The sequence below is a fragment of the Lissotriton helveticus genome, chromosome 2_1, assembly GCF_964261635.1.
Source record: "Lissotriton helveticus chromosome 2_1, aLisHel1.1, whole genome shotgun sequence".
Lineage (NCBI taxonomy): Eukaryota > Metazoa > Chordata > Amphibia > Caudata > Salamandridae > Lissotriton > Lissotriton helveticus.
Genome location: NC_136059.1, coordinates 913,926,912 through 913,954,188, shown reverse-complemented (window position 1 = coordinate 913,954,188; position 27,277 = coordinate 913,926,912). Strand labels below are relative to the sequence as shown.

The 27,277-nt window shown below is 44.7% G+C and overlaps 1 protein-coding gene across 1 annotated transcript in view; it reads left to right on the top strand.

The window, feature by feature from the left end:
* Positions 1-27,277, top strand: part of LOC144819544 (uncharacterized) — a 745,296-nt gene that overhangs the window by 539,591 nt on the left and 178,428 nt on the right. The window contains exon 15 of the mRNA XM_078677385.1: positions 15,028-15,115. Coding sequence (XP_078533511.1) covers positions 15,028-15,115 — 88 coding nt within the window. The remainder of the gene's footprint in view (positions 1-15,027; positions 15,116-27,277) is intronic.

The following is a 27,277-nucleotide window of genomic DNA, read 5'->3' as shown; positions in this document are numbered from 1 at the left end:
TATGAGAAGAAGTTCGGGGCAGCTGCTAAACATATGAACTAATGTCGCTGGACCATGTGAGCAGCTTGGGCATAAATCGGTCTCTCTTTTATCCCACGCGAATAGTTTGGCCGGGGTAAAATAAAGATCGTATATTGTTTTATACAATTGAGCCTTTAAATTGCTGGCCATAAACAAGTTATTGCTCATATCGAGTACTTTATCGATATCAATATCGGGGTTGTTAAGTTTCACTGCCCATTTAGTTTCTGTTTTCTCAGTATCATCATTAGTATTAGTTAAAAGTATATCATAAAATGTTCCTATCCTAGTTTTTGATGTAGTGAATGCTTCAATTAGGTCAATCTTCTGGAGACTAGTTAAATCGCTTTTAGCTTTTAATTTCGAATGAAGCTGGGCAAATTTTAGAAAGTCCCCTTCAGAGAGACCAAATTTTGTTTTAACATCTTGAAAAGTAGTGTGTGAACCATTTACCCAAACATCATTCACTGTTCTTATACCCATTCTTTGCCATTTCTTAGCCGTGTGATCAAAATCAAGACCAGAAGTAATAGTGGATTGGAACAGAGGGGTATACCGGGTGATTTTGCCTATCTGCATATGTTTAAGTACCTTATTCCAAATTATCCAGGCGCTTTTAATGATTACACCCTTGATTTGTTTATAATGGGTAGCTTCAGTCTTTCTTAATAAGAGGCCACTTGCTTCTTGGCCGAGTACAAGTTCATATATTGTGGGGATTGGGGTAATAGTTGTTCCGAAAATAGGCGGTGATTCTAGAACCATTGGTTTTAGATGTTTTAAAAAAGCCGCCCAATGATACAGCATAATATTCGGTGCCGTAAGCCCACTTCTGTTGAATGGAGTGGATAAGTAGGAAAGTGAACGGCTGATTTTCCCATGTTGCCAGACAAATTTAGACATAAGCTTGTTAATTGACATAAGTATCTTAGGATCTACATATAGAGGAATTGATCGAAAAAGATATAAGCATCTCGGTAAAATGTTCATTTTCAAATAGTTCACCCTGCCAATAACGGAAAGATATATTCCATTTACTCTGTCCAGATCTGTCTTGATCTTATCAATGAGTGGATCAAAGTTGTTTTTTACTAGGGTCTTGGTATTAGTAGTCATGATCACTCCAAGATATGTAGCTGTTTTGGCTCTTCTTGTGTCTGAGCATAAAGTGTTATCGGTGCACAGTATAATGGTTTTTCCCCTATTGAGAGAATAGCCTGAGTAATTGCCATATTGCAGGGAGAGCTGTTCGATTTCAAGCATCGCCTCCGTCGGGTGAGATGTTAATACCGCGATATCGTCAGCGTATGCCAATACTTTTGTTTCATATTGATTAGAGAGAATTGGCTTAATATAATTATTTTCTAACAATTTTAAAATAAGGGGATTAATATAAAGGGCGAAGAGCAGAGGCGAGCAAGGACACCCTTGTCTTGTACCTCTTGCAATGTTAATATAGCCGGATTCCAAACCTAGCAATGATATTTTGGCTTTAGGTTGACGATACATGGATTTGATAGTTTTAAGAGATTTAGGGCCGAAATTAAGACGTCCCATGGCAACCCACAAAAAGTTCCATGAGACACGATCAAAGGCTTTCTCAGCATCAAGCAGGATCATAGACATCAGGTCCCCCGTGACCGACATGGCATCAAACAGGGCAATTGCCCGACGAGTATGATCGGTGGTCCCTTTTCCCGGAATGAAGCCATGCTGCCACGGAGAGACCAGGTGCCCAATGATCCCGCTGAGTCTGAGAGCCATCACTTTGGCATATAATTTGGAGTCCGAATTTATCAAAGAAATTGGGCGATACGAGGTGAGTTGCTCGGGCGATTTTCCCTTCTTAGGAAATACTATAATCCTAGCCTCATCCCAAGAGCATGGGGGAATGCCATTGAACTGAACACCCAGAAACAAATCTAATAGCAGGGGGCTTAGTTGATAACTAAGAGTTTTATACATTTCAATCAGCAGTTTATCTGGACCTGCTGCTTTACCAATGGATAATAGCGATAAAGCTGCCTCAACTTCAGCCAATGTGATCTCGGCTTCAAGTTCTTCTCTAGCCACATCATCTAATAAACTGGTGGTTGCCGAATTATTAAGAAAATCAGCCAGAAATGTATCAATATCTTCTTCCGAACTGGTCACTTCGTCAGAATATAAGTTTTGATAATAACGTTGGAATTGTGGAATAATATGTGCTGGTTGCACATAAGTCTGTCCACCCTCTATAATAGTGGTAATATTATTAGAAACATTTTTTGACGGGTTCGTAATGCCAGTTGTTTACCTAGTTTTTCCCCACTTTCATAAGCTTTCTTTCTATAAGCTTTGTAGGTTTGGGCAGCTTTCTGGCTAAGATCAGAGTTAAGTTCAGCTTTTAAAACCGCTACCGTAAGCCATTGATTGTTGGCTTCTTTGCCCTGTGCAATCAGGGAGGTATGCTCTAGTTCGGCTATAGCCAGTTCAGATACCTTTGCTTCATGATAGTTTCTTATTTTGGTACGTGCGGCATATTGAAAACTAGAGATCTCTCCTCTTAGAGCGGATTTATAAGTATCCCAAACTACGGGCCTCATTTATAAGGCCTTGCGTGAGTTTTGCGCTACCGATGCATCACTTTTTGTGACGCATCGGCAGTGTAAAACATGCCTCCTGATGCGCACTATTTACAAAGTGACGCATCTAAGCAGATGCGTCACTTTGTAAACCCCTGCGTTACATTATACCTGCGTCAGGTATAATGTATGCAGAGGGGGCGTTCACCCGCAAAAAGCCTCGTAATAGTGACGCAGTGAAATCTATGAGATTTCACTGCGTCACTTTTAGGATGCTGTTGCGTCAAAATCTTGCGCCTGCCTCACAGCAGGCGTAAGACTGACGCAAGCCCTTTCACATGGGGCTTTCCCCATGTGAAAGGAAGCATTGCTGGAGTTGCGTCACTTTTGTGACACACTCCAGCAATGCGTCACTTTTGCGCCTACAGATACGTCAGAAATACTGACGTATCTGTAACTCCTTGCGACATGATGCGTCATATTATAAATATGACGCATCAATCATGTCGCAGGGAGAGCGCAGTGAAAAGTGACGCATCGCTGTTTTCACGCAGCGATGCGTCACTTTTCACAAATGAGGCCCTACGTTTCTAGAGGCGCTGAACCGATTTATATTAAAAATCTCTTCGGTCCATTTTTTGATGTGTGATATAAATTCAGTATTGAACGTAGTTTCCTGTCGAATGACCACGACCGTTGTTGAGTAAATAGAGGAAAGACTGTAATTTCAAGAATTAATGAATTGTGGTCTGAAATTATTCTTGTTTTTTTAAAAATATTTGATTGTGTAGCAAGGTCTCCAGTGACAAACATGTAGTCGATTCGAACCTGTTTTTGATGAGGATGAGAAAAGTAGGTGAATCCTTGATCGTGTGTATTGTTTTGTAACCATGTATCAATTAAACCAAGGTTAAATATAAGTCTGCTGACAGCTTTATATACTCTGGGTTTGCGTCCTCGATATTTTGTTTTGGGGGAGATGTTAGATAATGGTGGTATTAATGAAATATTAAAATCACCACACAAGATTAACGGGTCTTGCCAGGTGGCTAATTCGATCTCTAGTTCATCAAAAATTGTGGGATCATCTTGGTTTGAGCCATATACAGTGCAAATGGTTATACCACAATCAAGCTTAACAATTGCCCATCTACCATGAGGATCTGAAAGATATTGAATCCCTGGTCCAAGATTGTTTTTAGCTAGTACTGCAACCCCCCTTATATTCGAAGCTTGTGTAGAAGTAACCAGTAGATTGTACCCATTCATATTAAGCCACGATTTTTTAGTCCAAGGTACATGGGTTTCTTGAAGACAGAGTTCATCTACTGGATTTAGTTTAAGCAGCTCAGCCAGACGTCTTCGTTTATCCCCTGTTAGGAGCCCTCCAACATTCCAAGTTTGGATACTTAATCTACCCATTATTTATAGGTCCTGACATAGAATCTAAATGCTTGACCTCTCTCTGGCTACGTCCATTGAGAAACATCTACTGCCGGTCCGAAATGCCCTTCATTATTATGCTATTGTCTACAGGATAACATTTATAAAAGGTCTCACAGTATTAATGGTAATTAATATTTCCAATTATTTCTGATAAGCGTTGGATTGTAACTTATTCCATGTGTCTCTTGAGCTCAAGGGAAGGCATCTTGTACAATTACCATACTAAGGAACATGGTACAGTATACCCTCTGCAACTGTTACAATGTTCTGTAATCTGCTGGCCTGCCCTAGCTTCTCATGGCATATTATGAGCAGTGCACACAGAGTGCAATAGGCATTTGTTTTTTGTGATTTTCATGCACTACAGAATAGGCCACAGTTGTCTGTTAAGCTCTTCTGTAATAACACAGATGTCTGTCCAGTCTCTTCCATAATACCACAGATATCTGAGCAGTCTCTTCTGTAATACCACAAATGTCTGTGCAGTCTCTTCTGTAAAACAACAGATGTCTGTGCAGTCTCATCTGCAATGCCACAGTTGTTTGTCGAGCCTTTTCTGTGTAGCCTCTTCTGTAATACCACAAATGTTTGTGCAGCCTCTCTTACAAATATCCACTGTGTGGACACACAATTATTGCCTGTGTAATGCAAGTTCTTTATAAAATATGTGCTTACTGTCTCTGATTCTATTATATCACCTGACCAGGTTAAGAACCGTAGAACTCAACGTAGTGGTGATCCCACGCTTCAAGAGGACAAGATAGGAAGGAAGGTCTTTACGCATATAAGCACCATCTCTTTGGAAAAAAATCCAGATCATTCAGGGACAGTGTCCAATCAAGATAACTATAGGAAACAGCTGAAGACTTGGCTGAGAAGGCCTTCTGAGGACAACCATGCATGGTATAAATCGTTATCACATAACATAACGTAACAAGGAAGTAGGTGCACCCCATCACAAGTATGTAAATGCCTTTGCCCATGTGCCTGCACACACGTGTGTACCACACAAGAAGATGTGCACATTTAGAGCCTCTCCCCGGTTGCCCCCAGGTAGTCTTCACCCCTCCTTCTCAATGGAAATTCAGGGGTGCGTGCCCCTATGCACATAAAGACAGTGTGAGTGGGGCCCTTCTGTCCGTATTTTAACCGGGTCATCTTTCGACTGTCTAACCACTTGGGGAGCCAGGTAAGATGCCTCGAAGATGAGGGTAAACTGCAATTGCTCCAACACATGTGGGGGCACTCAGGGTTTCTCTCGGGGGGCATGGCCCCATCTGCAAAGAAACATGGAACTGTTGAATAATGTATCTGTGTTTAGCATCTTCGATGTGCAGTTTATGTGCTTGCATGCTGAAACGACTGAGAGCCCATCATTACAAAATTCAAAGTTAATGATCTTTCAATTTTTTTACAAAGTGAGGATTATTGACAAATCACTTATGGCAGGGCAAATTTATGTCCCAGAGAATATATGCCTTGGGAATCAAGCAACACTTACTATTACATCTAGGAAAGAGCTGCTGTTTACTACTGGCGTGTGTCATTTAACAAGTGAAATACTCACTCCTGTCTTCCATTTATTGTATGAATAGGATACAATTTTAGGCATAACTCTGAGATCAGACACTCCTTCCTTTACACCAATCAGACAAGCAGCTATTTATTTCCCTAAACCTATCTGTTATGGTCTGACCAAGTGCAAGGATATTTGCAGCCCTTGGCGGTGCTACGCGTTTAAGCTCCTTACCCTGTCAGCAATTATGCAATATTTATTGCTTATAGAAGCAATCTGCCCCCTCTGTTTTTCAGTTCTCATCAAGGTTTGGGGGTTTAGAGGAGAAAGGAAATGATTCAGTGCCAATTGTTTACTAAATATCTCAACGTTATTATTAGGTGTTGGCCGAATATGTTGTTCCGCCTACGGAAGTGGCGACTCCACATTACCTCCTCGTCCTGTCTTCCTCGCCACAGTAATTACCCATGAGCCTCCGGCTCCACACAGAACTCCAAGCATAAAAAAACAGCGCTCTAGTCTCCCTCTCCCTCCTCCAAGATGGCCCCCAGTGGCTCCAGCCAATCCCATAAAGGGATACAGAAAGACCAACACGACCTGTTCTTTTTTACTGCACTTCTCCAAGTGCTGTGTTCCCTGCTGGTCAGGTGAGTGGGGCTGGGGTCTTGCTTTAGCAGTCCCTTGCAGCCTCGGGTATTTAGTTGGGGGGAAGTTAGTTACTATTGTTGTGTTTTTAATGGTTTATTCCCCCTTTCTTTTGCCGAGCACCTTGTCCAGCCTAGCGGACTTTTGGTGCTCTTTTTGTGCGGGTTCGCATGGTGTTCCCGCTTCGTGTTGGCCACGCCTACGCTTTCTGCTCAGCGGGAGGTTGTTACAGGTGTGTGCCCCTTCCGACCGCGCGTCCTGCTTTTGGGTCTCTGCGCGGTCGGATGTTTCTTCTTTGCCGGCACTTGCTGCATAGCGGCGATTTGCTCCGGTGCACGTCCCTTTCCGACCGCGCGTCCTGCTTCTGGGACTCTCCACGGTCAGATGTTTTTTCCTTACCGGCGTTTGCTGCCTTGATACAGGTTGCTACGGTGCATGCCCTTTTCCGACCGCGCGTCCTGTTTCTGGGACTCTGCGCAGTCGGATGTTTGTTCTCTTGCCGGTGCTCGGTCTCTTGCCTGGGATTATTGTGTCTCGGCTGGGTCAGAGTGTGGAGATTCCTAGCTGGAATTTTTTCCAGTCTGGGGCCTCATTGGCGGTGGATCGCGTTTCTTACTGTTTTTTTTGTGCTTCCTTAGGGGGCGTATCTATGGGCGTGTCTTTGGCTGCTTGCCGACCTGCTGGCTAATTTTAGGAGATCAGGTGTTTTCTATCCCTTACTATCAGTTCTTTGCTCATGGCTTGTCATGGAGAATGTGGTAAATTCTGCAGTTGCCGCTGCATTGCATGACAGGGTTCATGTTCCTCCTGTCAAGGGAGAGGAGTTGGCCTTACGGCTAGGGTGCTCGACCTCGGACCTGGGGATCTGGGTTCGAGTCTCGGTAACGACGCCAGAACCTCCTGTGATTCCGGGCAACTTACTTAGTGAGTGCCGACCTTCTGGAAGTCCTATGTCACATACGCATATTCTTGGTTTCCCTGAATCTGTGGTTCCTATGGAGGTTGAATTATTTCGCAGTGTCAGCGTCCTGAGCCTGATTCGTTGCCCCTTCTTTCTTCATTGGAAACTGAATGGGAGGATGTGGCCATGGGTTCCTTTCCTCGTTTCCTGTATATACGGTATCCTCTGCAGGATTTTTGGGTACACATTCCTTCCTCGGTCACGGTGGATTCCTTGATGGCCGGTATGTCGTATCATGGGATGGTTGTTTGGGAGGTTTCCTCTCCTACTGACCCTGTGGATCGTGAGGTGGATGGTACGGTGTGACGCACTTTTGCAGCGGCTGCTTTCTCCATCCGGGCTGCGGCCTGTTCTTGATATGCCGTCCAGTCTTTCTTACGGATTTTCGGTCTTTGGCTGTATTGTTGGACCAGAGCGTAGATGTCTCTTCTACTCTGGGGTTAATGGTACAACATGATTCTTTGGGGACGGCTGCTTCGGCTGCTGGGTCTTCTTTCGCTGCGTGCAGGCTGTTGTGGCTCCGGTCGTGATAGGCTGATGCTGCACTGATGGGTCTACTGATGTGCATCCATTTCTCTGGTGTGTGCCTGTTTGGCTCTCGATTGGGGAATTTGTTTCGGTAGACGGCGGAGGCCCGTTTGCTTCTGGCTCCTGAGCGTTATGGCCGCTTCCGGGCTTTTTGGTTCCCGAAGATCTTTTGGTCCTTCGCGGAGGGTACGTGCTGGTCAGCCCTTTCATGGCAGGGGGCATGGCCGGGGTGCTTCTTCCTTGGCCAAGTCCCGATTCTCCGGTGATTTTGACTCCTCCCATCCCGCGTTCCAAGTCCTGTCTGGATCGCTCCTGGAGTGTTTCCGGTTGGGGGTCGCCTCCCTTGCTTCTTGGACTCTTGGCGCGAGTCTGGGTCAGGTCGGTGGGTGCTGCTGGTGGTATCCAAAGGGGTTCATCTTGGATTTTCCCTGTCTCCCCCAGGCTGTTTCGGGTCCTCTCCGTGTCCCAGGGTCCCTCTTCTGCAGGGGCTTTTTTTGGAGGGTGTCGAATCCCTTGTTCTGTGGAAAGCCGTGATTCCCGTACCCGACGTTCTCTGAGGGTTTATTCTATCCTATTCATGGTGACATTGGGCGAGGGGGTTCTCGGTCATGTGGGGATTTGTTTGGGTATATGCCTTTGTTCCTCTTCGGAATGATTTCCCTCCGGGTTTTCCTCCCTCTGATCTTTCTTGGGGATTTTTTTGACTCCTTTGTCTTACAGGTTGCTTCTCTGCATGTGCCTGTTCGCCCGGTTTCTCAGAGTTTTTTCTCCGTTGCTGCTTCCTGGGTTGTCATGGGCGGTGTTGCATTTCCAGATGCTATGCCGTGTCCTGGAGCATCGCGATTTACTGGTGGATGTTCCGTGGTCATCCCTGGTTCCGTCGCGGGTATTGACTTTCTTTGGGGTTCTGTTCGGGACTCGGTTGGGGTTGGTGTTCCTACCCCCTGATCGGTTCTGTCCCTGAGTCTGCTGTGTGGTCCCTGTTGTCGGGGCCTTCTCATCATGTGTGCCTGTGATTGCGGGTTCAGGGTCGGATGTCTGCATCTTTGTGGGCCATGCCATGGGCTCGCCTTCCCATACGCCTGTGGTTGTCCCGCACTTTGTTGCTTTTGGAACCCCTGTTCCCTAGATGTGGTTGTGTTTGTTCCCTGTGTCCCCGGAGGTTCAGGGGTGCTGGTGTGATGGTTGGCCGAATGTCGTCTGTCCAGGGGCCGCCCGTTTCTGGTTGTTCCCTCGCAGGTTCTCACTGCCGTATCCGGCCTGCTGCGGTGGGGTTCTTCTCTGGGGGTTTCTATGACTCGGGGGTTTGGCCTCAGGCGGTGTTGTCTTGTTCTTCCAACTACGAGAGGCTGGGTCCTTCCTGTTGGGTCTGTTGACCTTTTCGGATCTCCGCGGGGTCACCGTGTGTGGGTCCGGACGGACTCTCACGTTCCCTCAGTTGCCTCGGCGTCGATTTGTTTTTGGGCGGTGTTGAGCCTGGCGTCCCTGTTTGGCTTTTTCCTGACTGGTCGGGAGTGCTTTGTGATGGATTGTCTGACCCGTGTGTTTCCATCCATGGGGTCTTTGTCTCTGCCACACTTGATGTTCAGAAGGTTGCGGTGGTTGTTTGAGTCTCCGATTGTAGACCTCTTTGCTTCCCGGACCTCGGCTGCATTCCGCTGTTTTTACACGTTTATGCCTTGTCTGGATGCTTGGAGTGTGGTCGCTCTGTCGTTTCTTTGACTGTGGGGCCTGTTGCGTGCCTTCCTCCTGTTCCCCTGATTCCGTAGGTGTTGCGGGTGATCAGATGGGGTGGGGGGGGGTCGTTTGTCCTTCTGGTTGCTCCGGGGTGGTGCCGTCGTCCTTGGTATCCCCTATTGCTGGAGTTGGATGTATCTCCGGGCTGGACGTTACCGTTCGTGCCTTATCCTCTGTTGGGTCCTCTTCTGCCTCTGCCTGTGTTCCAATCCCTGGGTCTGCGGGCCTGGCTCTTGTGAGGGGGTCGCTGTTGCGTGAAGGTTGTTCTTTGCGGTTGCTGGCGTCATTCAGCAATCTCGGAGGCCTTCTACTCTTCAGTCCTACGCTGAGCGTTAGGATGGCTTTGCCTCTTGATGTGTGTGTCGCAGGCTGTCTTTGGCTTCTTTGGACCCTGCTCGGATTCTGGATGTTACTTGATGGTTTTCCTTTTGGGTTTGGCCTTTCCGCTCTCAGGGCTCTATGGATCGCCGTTCGGGCATTTCATGTCCTGCCTTTGGTTCTGTTTTCTCCTTTGGTGGCTCGGCTTTTTGAGTCGCTTTCTTTGCCACGTCCCAGTCCTATCTTCTGTTCTCCTCCTAGGGACCTTCCTCTGGTTTTGCGTTCCTTGCAGTCGGCTCTTTTCGAGCCTTTGGAGTCGGTGGGCCTGGGGTTCTTGACACTCGAAGTGGTGTTTCTTGTGGCTATTTCATCTGCCAGGCGTATTGGTGTGCTGGGTGCCTTCCTGCGGTCTGCTCCATTTTTGGTCATTTGTCTGATCATGTGGACTTGCACCCTCATCCTACGTTTTTCCTATGGTAGATTCTTATTTTCACCGTTCTGCTGCAGTGGTTCTTCCGATTCTTTGTCCTGCTCCTTCCTAGGCTGAGGATTGCCTTCTCCGCCTGTTGGATGTGCGTCGTGCATTGTTGGTTTCTTTATCACGCACTTCTTCCTTTATACGGTTGACGATTTGTTTGACAACTTTGGTTTGTCTCGTCAGGGCCTGTAGCCTTCCCTGTCCGCTGTCGGTTGTTGGATTGAGGAGGCCATGCTGTTGGCTTATGGTTCTGTTTCTATTCTTCCCCCTCTGTCTGTTCGGGGTCGGTCCACCGGATCTGTTTCTGTTTCGTGGGCCGCTTTTCAGCGGGTGTCCATGGTGGATGTTTGCCGGGCTGCAACTTGGTCGTCCCCGCTTACTTTCCGGTCCCGTTATCACCTTCGGATTGGGGGTGGGGGTTCTGTTTTCCTTGCCTCTTCTGTACTGTCGGCTGGGATTCCTTGAGGTGTATGTTTCTGTGGAATATTGTACCTATTGTGGTTAACATTTGTTTCTCTACATGATTCTGTGTAGTGTTTTCCTTGCATGAAGCTGATTGCTTTGGTATCGGCTCATGGGTAATTACTGTGGCGAGGAAGACAGGACGAGGAGGTAATGCCCCGGTTACTTACCGGTAATCTTCATTACTCCGAGTCCATGTCTTCCTCGCCACAGTATAGTTTCCCTTCCCTCCCGGCCCTGTTGGTGGCTTCATGTCTGCGGCTTGGTTCTTCAGGTTGTGTTGGTCTTTCTGTATCCCTTTATGGGATTGGCTGGAGCCACTGGGGGCCATCTTGGAGGAGGGAGAGGGAGACTAGAGCGCTGTTTTTTTATGCTTGGAGTTCTGTGTGGAGCCGGAGGCTCATGGGTAATTACTGTGGCGAGGAAGACATGGACTCGGAGTAATGAAGATTACCGGTAAGTAACCGGGGCATTACTCTTGTAACACCTAAGTCTGCCCAAATTTCTCCAATTGCTCACAGTGGATTTTTTTTCTCATGTGCGTCTCCACACGTAAGAGCGCAAGAGAGATTTGGCGTTCCCTAGAGAGATTCCGAGTTGCTAGGGGGACATCTGGCAAGATTTTTCTAACGTGGGCTGTTGTGGACGGTTGTCGGCGGTCGCGACCATTTGCAGTCAGAAGTCTGCCCCTAGAGTAGAAAATCTACTCGAGTGCCAGCAAAATGAACTTGAGTAGCTGCACCCTCTGGCGCACCACGTGGTGCCAGGAGCCCTGATTTTTCAGCGCGGAATGCCCTACTGGCTCTAAATGACAGAATTCCACAGGATCAAATTCCTCAGGGTCTGCCCACTCCTAGTTACTAACAACAGATTCTCCAGGGAGGGAGCTGCTAAAATAACGTATCTCTGACTGTCAACCTCCAACCAGCACTGGTCTGTCAGGATCATGAATATGGTTGTATGTCGGAACACAGAGTAGAAAATATTGTTGGCCTAAAATATTGGGAATTAAATATCGAGAATCAAAATATCATGGAGATAAGTACATATAGACAAGTATAAATTTACAATTCTTAACTTTCCATCTACACATTTTTAAGATATATGTGTGGTTTAGGAAATAATTTGTGATGCTAAGTATAGTAAAACTATAGCTATCTACATGTATTCTTACCTTCATCGTATTTTGGTTCTTGATTCTTAAGCCTCGATATTTTGGCCCCATGATACTTTGTACTCTACATTCTGGTGGAAAACCATAGTACGTGCACACTATGCAGTCTAAGGTTTTGAGAGGCAGACAGGCTGTATAATAGCACCACGGAAGTTCATATTTAAGCAAAAACGTCAAAATCGAGGAAGTTCCAGTTGTGAATGGAAAACACTGTACTACTACAGAAGAAATATCTAGCTTTCTCATGTAGTAACATAGATGACGCAGTAAATGCCAATACTCCAGTGGTTTGAAACAGCCATATGGAGCGGCATTTGCCCCATCTATTATGAGTATATTTTTCTCTATTAGCAATGGCCACACATCTATTCACCAATGGGTTGAAAGCAGCTGCTTCTCGTGCCTGGCTCCAGCGCTTTGCATATTAAAAGATGCACGGCTACCACATCTATACAAACATTGTATGCTGAGGAATTGAGCATTTACTCACAAGCACAGACACTCACTCAATCACTCACAATTCTGCTTACTTTTCGTGGCCTTCGTTGCCAAATGTCTAATCCCACCAGTTTCCTTATTTACTTGTTTAGTGCCACAGGTTCAGTTGAATTCCTGTTCTTGTCCATGTGTACGTTTTACTCCTTTTTAGTGCACACTGTTGCAGTCAATTGTCCTTGAAACACTGCAGAAGCCTGTCTGGGTGATTCAAAGCAATGTGTGCACAGTCAAAGATTCATCCCCACAACCGTGCATTATATATTTGTATTTTGTTTACACCTTGACCTCTGACTTTAACTATCAAGTGCTTCCACTCCAAATACAGTGCGACAACAGAGAAGGAAGCAGTGAATCAGAGACGTCTGGCTTCATTGACAATGCACTGAGCTTCTCTCTCAATCATATACATATATGTAAAGTGGGTATTGTTCTTTTTTCAAAGTAATCATTTACGTGTAAATATCACTGCATAGGGAAAAAAATCAACTATATTGAGGAAGCTCATATACCTCAATCAATAACACAGAGACCACGTGTGGTAAAGCTTGTTATGTAAGTACTGCCTTTAGATGTTTTAGGTCTATTTGGAAGGGCATAATAGAGATTGTAATCAAAGTACAACAGAATAACTACTTTTCTTACTCTAAGATGTTTTCGCGAATAGACCTAAAGGCCCACATGCATCATTGTGACATTTTGCACTTCCTAATTTGCGAAAAATAAGGAATCGCAAATTAAGAAGTGCAAAATGCTATGCATCATTATTTTCGGTATTCATTTTTGATTCGGTAAAAATCGCAATTTTTACCGAATCCCAAATGAATACCGAATTCTTAAGTTAATGTTCGCAATTCCCATTGATTCCTATGGGCCAAAAGGCCCATAGGAGTCAATGGGAAGGCATTAGCAAATTGCGAGTGGCACTTTGAAAATTTCATGGGTGCAGGGGGGGGTCCAAAGGACCCCCCCATGCACCCCTGAAATGTATTTTTCGCATCATGTTTCACACACACATGTCCTAAGGACATGTGTGTGTGAAACATGAATGTTGAAAAAAAACCATTTTCAGCATTTTAAACACTTTTTCCAAATTTACCGAGTGGTTCAACCACTCGGTAAATTTGGCACCCTAATTGCGAATTTACACTTTGAAAAGTAATGATGCATTGCTTTCAAGAAATCGCACATCTGCGACTTCTTAAAAGCACCCGCAATTTTAGAACTCGCAAAAATGTTACGAATTCTAAAATTGCTTCATGCATCCCAAAAAGCACTTTTGCATTCGCAAACGGCCGATTTTAAGGAATCGCACCGTTTGCGACTACAAAAATGCTTGATGCATGTGGGCCAAAGTGTATAACTCCCTATTATTAAAAGTGCAGTAAATGTGCGCAGTGCTTTCTATTTGTACTAATTCCCCCACATGCATCAAGCATTTTTGTAGTCGCAAACGGTGCGATTCCTTAAAATCGGCCGTTTGCGAATGCAAAAGTGCTTTTTGGGATGCATGAAGCAATTTTAGAATTCGTAACATGTTTGCGAGTTCTAAAATTGCGGGTGCTTTTAAGAAGTCGCAGATGTGCGATTTCTTAAAAGCAATGCATCATTAAATTTAAAACTGTAAAATCGCAATTAGGGTGCCAAATTTACCGAGTGGTTGAACCACTCGGTAAATTTGGAAAAAGTGTTTAAAAAGCTGAAAATGTTTTTTTTTCAACATTCATGTTTCACACACACATGTCCTTAGGACATGTGTGTGTGAAACATGATGCGAAAAATACATTTCAGGGGTGCATGGGGGGGTCCTTTGGACCCCCCCTGCACCCATGAAATTTTCTAAGTGCCACTCGCAATTTGCATTGACTCCTATGGGCCTTTTGGCCCATAGGAATCAATGGGAATTGCGAAAATTAACTTAAGAATTCGGTATTTATTTGGGATTCGGTAAAAATTGCGATTTTTACCGAATCACAAATGAATACCGAAAATAATGATGCATAGCATTTTGCACTTCTTAATTTGCGATTCCTTATTTTTCGCAAATTAAGAAGTGCAAAATGTCACAATGATGCATGTGGGGGATTGTATATGAATGCTCCCTGACTAATCACATTTTAAACCGAATTTAGATGTTTTGAAGCCAAATCACAAATGCATGCATGAGTACGTCAAATAGCCCTAAAGGAGGGATGTATGACGGTACGACGCGGGCTATTACCACGCGTACCGTTACAACGCGTGTTTTACAACGCAAGTCGTTACCACGACTGGCGCTGTAGGGTGCGGACTTAGGAATAGTTTAATTTACTATTCCAACACCAGTCCCAGTGGATAGTAGGGAAGGTGTTGGAATAGTAAATTAACTATTCCTTGTCCTTGAGCGCCCTCCAGCGCAATTCGTGGTTACGACTTGCGTTGTAAGGGACGCGTCGTAATGGTAGCGCAGGGTAACATCAGCGTCGTAAAGGATGTTCCCCCTAAAGGAGTACTTCTTTACATACTCCAAAATGTCTTCATATAAATAACATCCAATGATGCGATTCTTTCGTCTTTTTGTCTTCTGATGACCGTGTTGTTAAGCAGCGTTGTACCCCATTAATTTTCCTTTTGTTAGGTGAATTGAGATTCTTTGGAACTAATCTTTGCTTTCTGGTGTTGTAATTTCTCCCCTGGCTTCAGATTCACACCCACAAAAATTCCCAAAGTGAAATACGAATTAACAGAGTCTCCAATCCCAGCAAGAGTGGACTCCCCGCCTCCAATGCCAGTAAGTTATTATTGTAGAATGTTAACTGTAATATGTGTGTCGTGTACGCTTCGGATGTAAAGTCTTCACTTTAAAATATTTTGTCGTCATTTTTGTATTGTCTTTAAACAGAGAGAAACCCAATCTTATTGCATCTAGTCAATGAAATCACGGAAACAATTAATATGAACAGTTTGAACGCCAAAATCTACTTTTTTTCCGTCAATTCCTACTTTGAGCCCACTGATACACCCTAAGTGATATATGTCTTTCACACCCCTTGTTCAAAAATAGCAGTCGATTCGAGTATCATTTGGGATGAGCACGTTTTAGAGCTGTATTAGATAAGTGGTACAGGTTGGTTATTTTAATTGCATAAGTTTAAACAAATGCTATTGATTATATTGAAAGGCACAGTAAAGTCCGACCAATTGCTGGCTTATTATTGCACAGAGACAGGTGATTAGATTCCAACGAGAACAGAATGGTGCAGTCCGTCTAATCTTTAAGCTCAATAAAATTATGACATCCCCACGATCATTCATCATTTGCATTGACTTCCCATTTCTAAGAAAATAAAAATTACTTTCATGCTCTTTTGATTGACATTTAAAGGGAACAATTGACACACGTATTTATGAGAACAAGAAGTAGCACTAGAGAGGGACTCTTTTACATGAATTTGTGGCCATGCCTGGAATACACAACTCCCTATTAGTAAGAGTGCAGGGAGGGCACATTCCTTTCTGATTATACTAATTGTATAAGAATATTCCCAGAATATTCCCCTTTTAACTGTTTTGGGCCAATTCACAAAGGCATGTAAGAGCACATAACAGAGTACTAATTTATGTGCTCCAAAATGACTTTCAAGAAAGGTTGCAATGTGTGCATGTGGTGAAATGTTTCTCTTAAAAACCACCTTGTTTATGCTCCAAATTGGACAACTTGGCACAGAGTTCCAACAATAGGGCTTTTTTTCTGTGTCACAAAATCCACACTTCAATAGGACAAGAGAGATTCTTTCCTCTGTTCCTCATGCAATTGAATATGCTTCATCTAGAATATTGTATCTTTTCCCAAAATGTCATAAATAATTTTTTTCCTAGGTGTAGACGAATTTGTTGTAATTTCATAGCCTCAATCATTTGTTGTTTGGTCATTACACGTCTACCATCTATTTTCAGTGGGAACGTAATAAATAAATAACATACAATAAAATAAAACGAATAACTATAGGGCCCAAGTGTATATGAATGTTGTGAAGCAATTATTAGCTTATTAAGTACCAAGATATATCTACAAAGCTTTTCCGATCTCAGACTTGAATAAAGGACAAACGTTTTTGTGTCTGTTTCGTCTAGCAGAAAGGTATCAGGAGGCATATTCCTTATTTTTGCACAGCAATACTTTTATTAATTTAATTGACAGATTCCACATGTTTGTTTGAAAAAAATGAATGAACTATACTAGGCAAGTGATTGCACCAGAGGTTAATAAATGACAAAGTTGGCTTCTCTAGGAATTTGATGTTTATCTATCCCGCTGAAGCCATTTCCCCTTTCGACACATCTACAAAGTATGGACAGTTGGCTGCTCCAGGGTAAACGAATAAAGTCCCACAGAGCATATTACATCTCCTCGAGGAGTCAGGGTAGTTTCTATTGTTATGCTATTTTAGTTTTTGTATAGTAGATACATAGGATTATACTTTTGAATATTGAATCCAAGAATATTGTAGCACACTAATATCGTGGACCAAATATCAAAGGACCATATAATGTAAGGTAAGTGCACTGAGGAACGTATAGATTAACTATTCTTAACTTCACATTTATGTACCTTGCATATATATATCTTTAAAAGTACAGTATAATGACACCTAGAGGAGAATCAGCCATAATTGTGATCTACTGGCCTATTCTGAATGTTTTGGGAACCGCAGGGAATCACGACCAATGAGAATTATAATCTATGCTTTTGTAATATTCTTTATATGAAGCTTCCAACCGCTTAAAGAACACCAACCTTAGTGAGGACCTCTTTGACCGCCAGGAAGTCAATTGAACAATATATTTCAAATTATTTTCAGCAGTACTGACCTTGTTTATTGAATGAGAATCCAATACCTTGAGTGTACCATCTGCCTGTATCCAAGAAGAAGAGTGGGAAGATTTAAGGTTGGAACGTGAGAATTCAATGTTGCTACTTATTTCGCGTTAAACCCATTGTATGGATTCCATTGAGTCATAACCCCGCAGTGAACACTAGTACAAGCCTATCAATACACTACTCAGGAAAGTTAGTATTGCCCCAGCCATTTCTGTACTGACCCATCTGTGTGCATTTGAAATACAAAACAAGACATGGCATGATGTAGATTCAATGCCCAGTAGTAAAAGTGAGGACCCGCAAGAACTTGTTGCTAAGGAGCCCGGTTCTAGGGTCATTCTCATCAACGCCTAATTGTTTAAACCCATTTGTGAAACGCTTCAAGTGGAGATCACTGTTAGCTCAAGGAGTGTGCGCTGGAAGATTGAACACTAAGATTGAAACCAATTAATTCTCAATCCTGAAAGATTCCTGGGAGCGCCTACACCTGGCATTGGAAACATGTTTAAAAAGGATAATATACATCCAGTAGCATGTAATTAGTGTACCACATTACATCTATCTGTAACATACCATTTGACTGCTATGTCTGACTGTGCACCACACCCAGCATCTCCTTACTAATGGCAAACATCCTGAAGGAGACAGGAAACCACTGCCAGGTTCCACCCATTAATGTGAATGCTGTTAATATCTCCGAAAGAGAAAAAAGTACAGTACTCTGACCATTTAAATAATGTTATCTACAAGACAACACTTTTCAACACTGATCATGAAATTGGTTATTTGTTTGAGGTAACTGGCTTTTCAATATCTTGCAGTGCAATCATAACATTCAATTTAGGGCTGATCTGCAATTGGATATCGAGCAGCCATCTTAGCTTGAGGTCAGTGGAGCAACCAAAGACAAAACCTTTCTAATCCCTACTGAATCAGCCTTGTGATGTGGCACAAGAGCTCCTCCAGATTCACCTCAGCCAGGATCCTAATGTAAGAAGTCAAGAGTTATAGACTTTATATCCAGAATAGCAATAGAGTTAAGGCGTCCAGCATGTTGAGCAGCGTGAAAGAACTTCCCTGACCTTTCCTTACATAGATTTGCCTGGAGGTCCATCTAGGCCTTGTAAAAATCAATAAGAGGTATATCATGGCATGGAATTTTATTACTCACAAGACTAGTGATTGTACTTTAGAATGCTCTCATGGCGAGCTGCAAAACACACAAGATGATGGACGGAATGTTGCACAATGGCAAAACATTCACCCCAGTCACACATCTGGGTTTAATCCATCGTTATTTTGCTCACCAAGCCACCCCAGTTATGACATGGCCATATGCAATTCAGTCTTGACCCTGTGCCTCATGGTAACAGTCCAGCCCGAACTGCCAAGCCATGTCTTTCCTGGACCGGAATCAAGCATCCTATGACCGGTTTCTGGCTATCAGCCGTCTTCAGTCAGGATAGCTTAACTCCAGTGGCTTAGTAAGCAAGGGACCCACGTCTGGGCATACCCTTCCCACATAGGGTGAACAGCAAAACACACAAGATGATGGATGGAATGTTGCACAAAATGGCAAAACATTCACCCCCAGTCACAGATCTGGGTTTGATCCATCATTATTTTGCTCACCAAGACACCCCAGTTCAGACATGGCCATATGCAAATCAGTCTTGACCCTGTGCCTCATGGGAACAGTACAGACCAAACTGCCAAGCCATGTCTTCCCTGGACCGGAATCAAGCATCCTAAGACCGGTTTCTGGCTATCAGCCGTCTTCAGCCAGGATAGCTTGACTCCAGTGGCATAGTGAGCACGGGACCCACGTCTGGGCATACCCTTCCCACATAGGGTTAACAGCAAAACACACAAGATGATGGACGGAATGTTGCACAATGGCAAAACATTCACCCCCAGTCACAGATCTGAGTTTAATCCATCGTTATGTTGCTCACCAAGCCCCCCCAGTTCAGAAAGGGCCATATGCAAATCAGTCTTGACCCTGAGCCTCATGTGAACAGTCCAGACCGAACTGCCAAGCCATGTCTTCCCTGGACCGGAATCAAGCATCCTAGGACTGGTTTCTGGCTATCAACCGTCTTCAGCCAGGATAGCTTGACTCCAGTGGCGTAGTGAGCACGGGACCCATGTCTGGGCTTACCCTTCCCACATAGGGTGAACAGCAAAATACACAAGATGATGGACGGAATATTGCACAATGGCAAATCATTCACCCCAGTCACAGATCTGGGTTTAATCCATCGTTACTTTGCTCACCAAGCCACCCCAGTTCAGACATGGCCATATGCAAATCAGTCTTGACCCTGTGCCTCATGGGAACAGTCCAGACCGAACTGCCAAGCCATGTCTTCCCTGGACCCGAATCAAGCATCCTAGGACCGGTTTCTGGCTATCAGCCGTCTTCAGCCAGGATAGCTTGAATCGAGTGGCGTAGTGAGCACGGGACCCTCGTCTGGGCAAACCCTTCCCACATAGGGTTAACAGCAAAACACACAAGATGATGGACGGAATGTTGCACAATGGCAAAACATTCACCCCCAGTCATAGATCTGAGTTTAATCCATCGTTATGTTGCTCACCAAGCCCCCCCAGTTCAGAAAGGGCCATATGCAAATCAGTCTTGACCCTGAGCCTCATGTGAACAGTCCAGACCGAACTGCCAAGCCATGTCTTCCCTGGACCGGAATCAAGCATCCTAGGACTGGTTTCTGGCTATCAACCGTCTTCAGCCAGGATAGCTTGACTCCAGTGGCGTAGTGAGCACGGGACCCATGTCTGGGCTTACCCTTCCCACATAGGGTGAACAGCAAAATACACAAGATGATGGACGGAATGTTGCACAATGTCAAAACATTCACCCCCAGTCACAGATCTGGGTTTAATCCATCATTATTTTGTTCACCAAGCCACCCCAGTTCAGACATGGCCATATGCAAATCAGTCTTGACCCTGTGCCTCATGGGAACAGTCCAGACCGAACTGCCAAGCCATGTCTTCCCTGGGTCAGACTGATTTGCATATTGCCATGTCTGAACTGGGGTGGCGTAGTGAGCTAAAGAATGGTAATGCATTAAACCCAAATCATTTGACTGGGGGTGAGTGTTTGATTTGCTCACACTCTCCGTCTATCATCCCCTTTTGTATCGCTTTGTTCGCCCTAAGTTGACAGGGTATGCTGAGATGTGAGTCCCTTGCTCTCTTTGCCACTGGATTCAAGATAGCCTGGCAGATGAGGGTTATGAGCCCGAAACCGGTCCCAGGATGCTTGTTTACGGTCCAGGGTAGACATGGCTTGGCAGTTCGGGCTGGACTGTTCCCATGAGGCATAGGGTCAGACTGATTTGCATATGGCCACTTCTGAACTGGGGTGGCGGAGTGAGCTAAAGAATGGTGATGGATTGAACCCAGACCATTTGACTGGGGGTGAGTGTTTGATTTGCTCACACGCTCCATCCATCATCCCCTTTTGTATCGTTTTGTTCGCCCTAAGTTGGCAGGGTATGCTCAGACGCGAGTCCCTTGCTCACTTTGCCACTGCATTCAAGATAGCCTGGCTGATGAGGGTTATGAACCCGAAGCCGGTCCCAGGATGCTTGTTTCCAGTCCAGAGAAAACATGGCATGGCAGTTCGGGCTGGACTGTTTCCATGAGGCACAGGGTCAGACTGATTTGCATATGGCCATGTCTGAACTGGGGTGGCGGAGTGAGCTACAGAATGGTGATGGATTAAACCCAGATCATTTGACTGGGGGTGAGTTTTTGATTTGCTAACACGCTCCGTCCATCATCCCCTTTTCTATCGCTTTGTTCGCCCTAAGTTGGCAGGGTATGCTCAGACGTGGGTGCCTTGCTCACTTTGCCACTGGATTCAAGATAGCCTGGCTGATGAGGGTTATGAACCCGAAACCGGTCCCAGGATGCTTGATTCCGGTCCAGGGAAGACATGGCTTGGCAGTTCAGGCTGGACTGTTCCCATGAGGCACAGAGTCAGATTGATTTGGATATGGCCATGTCTGAACTGGGGTGGCGGAGTGAGCTAAAGAATGGTGATAGATTAAACCCAGATCATTTGACTGGGGGTGAGTGTTTGATTTGCTCACACGCTCCGTCCATCATCCCCTTTTGTATCGCTTTGTTCGCCCTAAGTTGACAGGGTATGCTCAGACGTGAGTCCCTTGCTCACTTTGCCACTGGATTCAAGATAGCCTGGATGATAAGGGTTATGAACCCGAAACTGGTCCCAGCATGCTTGTTTCCGGTCCAGGGAAGACATGGCTTGGCAGTTCGGGCTAGACTGTTCCCATGAGGCACAGGGTCAGACTGATTTGCATATGGCTATGTCTGAACTGGTGTGGCGGAGTGAGCTAAAGAATGGAGATGGATTAAACCCAGATCATTTGACTGGGGTGAGTGTTTGATTTGCTCACAAGCTCCGTCCATCATCCCCTTTTGTATCGCTTTGTTCGCCCTAAGTTGGCAGGGTATGCTCAGAAGTGTGTCCCTTGCTCACTTTGACACTGAATTCAAGATAGCCTGGCTAATGAGGGTTATGAACCAGAAACAGGTCCCAGAATGCTTGTTTACGGTCTAGGGAAAACATGGCTTGGCAGTTCGGGCTGGGCTGTTCCCATGAGGCACAGAGTCAGATTGATTTGGATATGGCCATGTCTGAACTGGGGTGGCGGAGTGAGCTAAAGAATGGTGATGGATTAAACCTAGATCATTTGACTGGGGGTGAGTGTTTGATTTGCTCACCCGCACCGTCCATCATCCCCTTTTGTATCACTATACTCTGACACTTCACATGAAACAACTGCCTTTGCTGGGACAAAAGATTTCTAGACAAGCAATACCCACCACCTGAGTACCTATCTCAAAAAATTCCCAAAACATCTCCTGAAGAGCAATGAACCCCACAAATGTATGAAGTAATTATGTGGTGGCTGTTACAAGGCTCTGCTCTGAATGCTGAATCAATAGGCTTAAGACACCACTACTTATGATCTTGGTCATGGATTCTCACTGAAAGTTGGAGGAAGGCCTTGGTAATATAACAAGGTAAATTTTCATGGTCAATTTTTAAATCTTTCTGGGGATCAGCTGAGTGAAAAGTGTACTCTCTGCTAGACCCTTGGTGAAACCGCCACATATCCATCAACTGCCATTACTCCATGAGAAAAAAATCACATTTTGGGTGCCAGTATCAGATGGATCCGGTTGTATGACACAACCATGCTTTCCTTTCCCACGCATTCCTTGAAAATGCAGGCAGAACAGCAAATGCGTCAGAACCACACATTCCATTTACAACACATGTTGTTCCAACAACTTGCCTTAGGGGGCACTGGACTTTGGAATACTATAATTTACTATTCCAACTCAAGTCCTACAACAGTAGGGAAGGCGTTGGACTTTAAAGTCCAATGCCGCTTAACCTAACGCATGTTGTTGTAGTGCCTTGCATGGTTCAGACGCATTTGTTGTTCCGCCTGTGTTGCAAAGGCAATGCATTGTTCGGTGGTCATGGTATTTTCTGATTTCCGATGGATCCATGCCAAGCTGCAGAGCCAGGTTGAAGCCCTCACCAAAGTTAATAGCACTTGAATCCTCTACAGTCAATATATACTCCACAAAATAATTCAATCAATGTGTCTCTAACTTACAAATTAGTAATCTCTTTGCTTAGAAGCCCAATTCCCAATATAAAATGTGATGTATAAAATCAATAGATCGATTATTATATGGAGTATGTATTGGCAGAGCAATTAAATGTAATTATTTCAGTTGCACTGCTTCTGACATTTATTGAAAGTTGGTCTACTTGGTGCAGTTGTATCAGTGATATTAGGGGGGATTAGCCTACGAATACCCAACTAGCAGCATGGAGAACCCAACTAAAAGGCACAGTGGGGGGGGGGGGGCTTGGGCAACATAGGCTGAGCATTGATAGGGGTAGGTGTATTGCTCAGAGTAGAGGCTTTATTTTATAGTTAATTGGAGAAGAAAGGACATTCTTGGCAGCAGTAATATAAGCATAACGACATAAGCCACAACATAAGGTGACACAGGACTCACATTATCGATTTATTTGCAAAGTGCAGTATACTCTTAGTGAAAATGTTTTGCCTAAACTTAAGGACATGACAGCACACTTCTGAACAAATGCCAACAGTTTTCACTTCACAACTTAAACCCACTAAATGTATTCTTTTACACTGGTCTATTACAGGTATCCGATTTATTGTACACGGAGAGTCAAAATTCTGCATTCGACTGGCTTGTTGTTGTCTTTCTGCACTCATGTTTATATATTTTGGTAGCAATTTGTGGTTTTCACACAGGAAAAGCAGCCTCTCCTTGCATTGATAAACTTCTGCTACACTTTATTAAACATCAAAGCAATACGGGTTAGATTTGAAAACGAGCTAAGAACTGTTTGTGACAGCACTCATAAAAAGCAGCACTGAACCTTTCCCAGATGTGTTGTTTGAGGAAGACGTCCTTGACCATGGCCCATAACATTCCTCTCGATGTAGATAGAGTCTGCAGTTTTTAGTTTGACTTTTGAATTTTAATTTACAAGTGAAATGCTGATTGATTCGTGCACATTCATTTGAACGGTTAGAACTTTTTTCACTGAGGCAATGCCCTGTAGTTTTTTAAGTGCTGCAGATGGACTTAACGTGGTTAGCTGCTGCAGAACAGTTAAAACAGCAAACCCTGCTACCTGTTTGAGTGAGGAAGTAACACTGCAAGTCAAATCACTGGCCATCGGAGCTGCAAAAAACATGAAGTCTCAAGCGATTACTATGGTGAAAGCGGAACTTTACTGTTTGAACACCAACTGTTTATCTTGGATGTGCACATAACCGCAAATGAAATGTCAATGGAAAGATACCTAAAGTTTATGAGGAGGACTACGCCTGGGCTTCAATGCTAAACGTCCTTTAAAGCCACCAGAACTTTGCATTCTGGGACTTGAAATTCCATATTTTCCACTATATTTAGAGGAATGAGAAACATAATCTGAAATCAGGAAAAACAAAATTATGTTATCTAACAAGCCAGGGCTTGTGGAAAATTAGCCAAATGCCAGTCAAGTGGTAGGGGCAACTGTCAGCTACGTGCTATAGAAGAGATTCATGACTATGATATGTTTGGGTAACTGGGGTAATGTGGTACTGACAATGACTGAAAACCACACAGCTATTCCTGAGTGTCAAGATCCACTCACCTGCAGGTGCGGCCAGTTCAGGTAAGAGCGGTCGGGTGGTGGGGCGGGGCGACGACAGACGACGGAACAGGGAACAGGGAACAGGGAAAATAAAATAAAAAAACATTTACCTTCCGCTTGCCGCATGCTGACTCGGCACCCCCTCCCCACTGCCCCACCGCTCTTATCTGAACCCGCTGCACATGCTCACCTGGGTACCGTGTTCTGCAGAGGCAAAGACTTTCTACCTAATCCCCTGACAGTCAAACCCCCAAAACTTGACATAGTCCGTGAGTAATTACTGGCTCATTCCCCAGGGGAAAGGAGGACAGACAGAGAGAGAGAGAGAGGGTAAAATGTTCAAGAGGGAGGCTTCCTCAAGGATGGATGTGTCGCTAGACTCCAACTAGACTTCTTCATGTAGTAGTCATGCCGTCTTTTAAAGTATTAGGATTGTCTTTTCTGTGGGAGGATTCGCTTTATGATGCACACAAGGGGAGGGGGCGTGGCTTGATGACAACGTGAGGGGAAGCGGACTCCGGAGCTATGTCTGCGGCTTCCCCCACTATCAATGATCCTGCAATGCTGAGGTGGCCCCTTACGACAAAATTGGTTGCGTAATTCCTGGTGCCCGTGCCGGATTACTGCTGAGGTGTATTGGTGCCGCTAGGGGGGTGAAAAAGCAGCTAAATCCCCTGACCGACCTCCGAGTGCAGCGTAGCTAAGATGGCTGGGGCACGCTGAGATGGAGACTTCCATCGGCTGGGGCAGCGGGAGATCTGCGCTCTGTGTATGAGCTGCTGCACGGTAAACCGGAGCACAGACCACAGTGGCATACTGAAGTGGCGAAGGCCCAAGGGTACCGAACTGGAGTGACGAGTTCACCTGAATCTTCAAGTGCTGTCTTATGCTCCCAAGATGGTGGCTGCCGGAGGAGGCGAGGAGTAGCCTTAGGCGGTGCAGCGGGAAGGTGTTGCTTGCGGGAGAGACTACTGAACGCTGGGATGCGCGCCTCACGCCGGGAACCACAGCATTGGGCATTGAGCTTGCGGCGACTATTGAGAAGTGGCACTGAGTACAGAGGCTGGTGGGCGACTGAGCGGCTGGGAGGTGATCCGAAGCGCAGAATCGCAGCAGAACACTGCAGGGGCGGCGATCTTGAAGGAGAAGACTGGGGAGGCAAGGATATCGATGCCGCCTTCCTGCGTCGCGTTGCCCTCCGAAGATTGTGGCTGTGTGCCACGGTATGGAGACCTGATGCAGGCGGAGGTAAGAATCAAACCAAGGTGGAGAAGTGAGGAGGTTGCTGGTTGCTGAAGGGACGACTGGCCGCTGAGACGTGCACCTCGTACCCGAACACATAGAATTGCGAGGTGAGGTGGCGTCTGGACCGGTCCCGCTGCACAGCGACAGATGTGTGGTTGCACTGAAGACAGAGGCTAGCTGACGGCTGGAAGGTAAGGGTCTGCTGAATTGCACTGAGTGCTGGATGAGGAACTAGCGGATGGCACAGGACTAAATAGTGCACTCCGGCGACTTCTCTGAGGCTTATTACTGCTGTGCAAAAATTATGTAAAAATAGGAGTGTCTACTTTTAATAATGCTTCAAACAAGACAGAGCCACCCAATATTCCCGTCAAGGCTGGGTATTATCAGTTACAAAAACAAAATGTGCCTTCACAGGATTTGTTTCATAATACTTCAGTTGATACAATTCAGTCACCAGACGGTGATCTTCAATAAACAAAATGCAGGAAATACAATTTGTCGTGTTATTTATTCACAATTTTAAAAGCTGAAATATGGCAACATACATACTACTCCAATATTCGCATTTAATTATCGGTAGTACAAAAACACTTTTCGCACTTTCATATGGACCAGTCAAAAGACCATATATCACATTCAATTTTGAATATCAATGAACCCATTTGAGGTCATAACAATGATCTTTATATTTGCGAAACAGTGTTTAACTGTCGACGTTTCGGTCCCCCGTTGGTCTATACAATCCTTGGGACCATCATCAGGACGGACAAGTTGCACATCAATATCTACAAATAAATACAATCAAAAAGAAGGAAAAACCTTAAATTCCCTGCATAAGAGGTATCGTCTACTCACTTTAAAACCAACCAAGTGATCAACACCCAAAGTGTTTCCAAAAATACCCATCTAATTAAGTGCAAAGTGTGCTATCAACCAATCAATTCTAATAACCGTATAATACCCAAACTAAATTCTATGATAACCAAACTAAATATTATAATAACTTTACCAATCACTTCCTGCCGGAAGTTCAGATTCTCCACGTAACTTTAATGTCCTCTGATCTACTGGACATAGGGAATATAATATAGCGCAATCTCAATGTCAGTATCCTCAGTAGTGGTACAACACTAACACAGCCATAGGAAAATAGCCTCTAAATACTTACAAAAATCATCAATGTCTTTAATATGATCTGTAAAAGGCAACAGAATCATAAATATAACCCTTCTCTGACTGTCCATACTCATGTAAAGTACAAACACCCCAAATAAGTGCATGTGAGAAGGCTGGTAACCATACTTACATCGAGGCTCCACAATAGCGTATCAATCACCTGAAAATCAAAAGTGTACCGAGGTGTTAACTCTTAGTGGCCCGACAGGCACTCGAATCATATCAACAAATTCGACGGGAGCCTTACGTTTAGATCCACTTACTTTAGTAGTTGGAGTTCTCCACGTTCTATATCCGTGTCCTGCCAGTAACAATCAGGCGAATACGCCAAACCGGCTTACCACGACCCTTAACCTCACTCGAGGAAGATCACGTGGGATCTACTATAAACA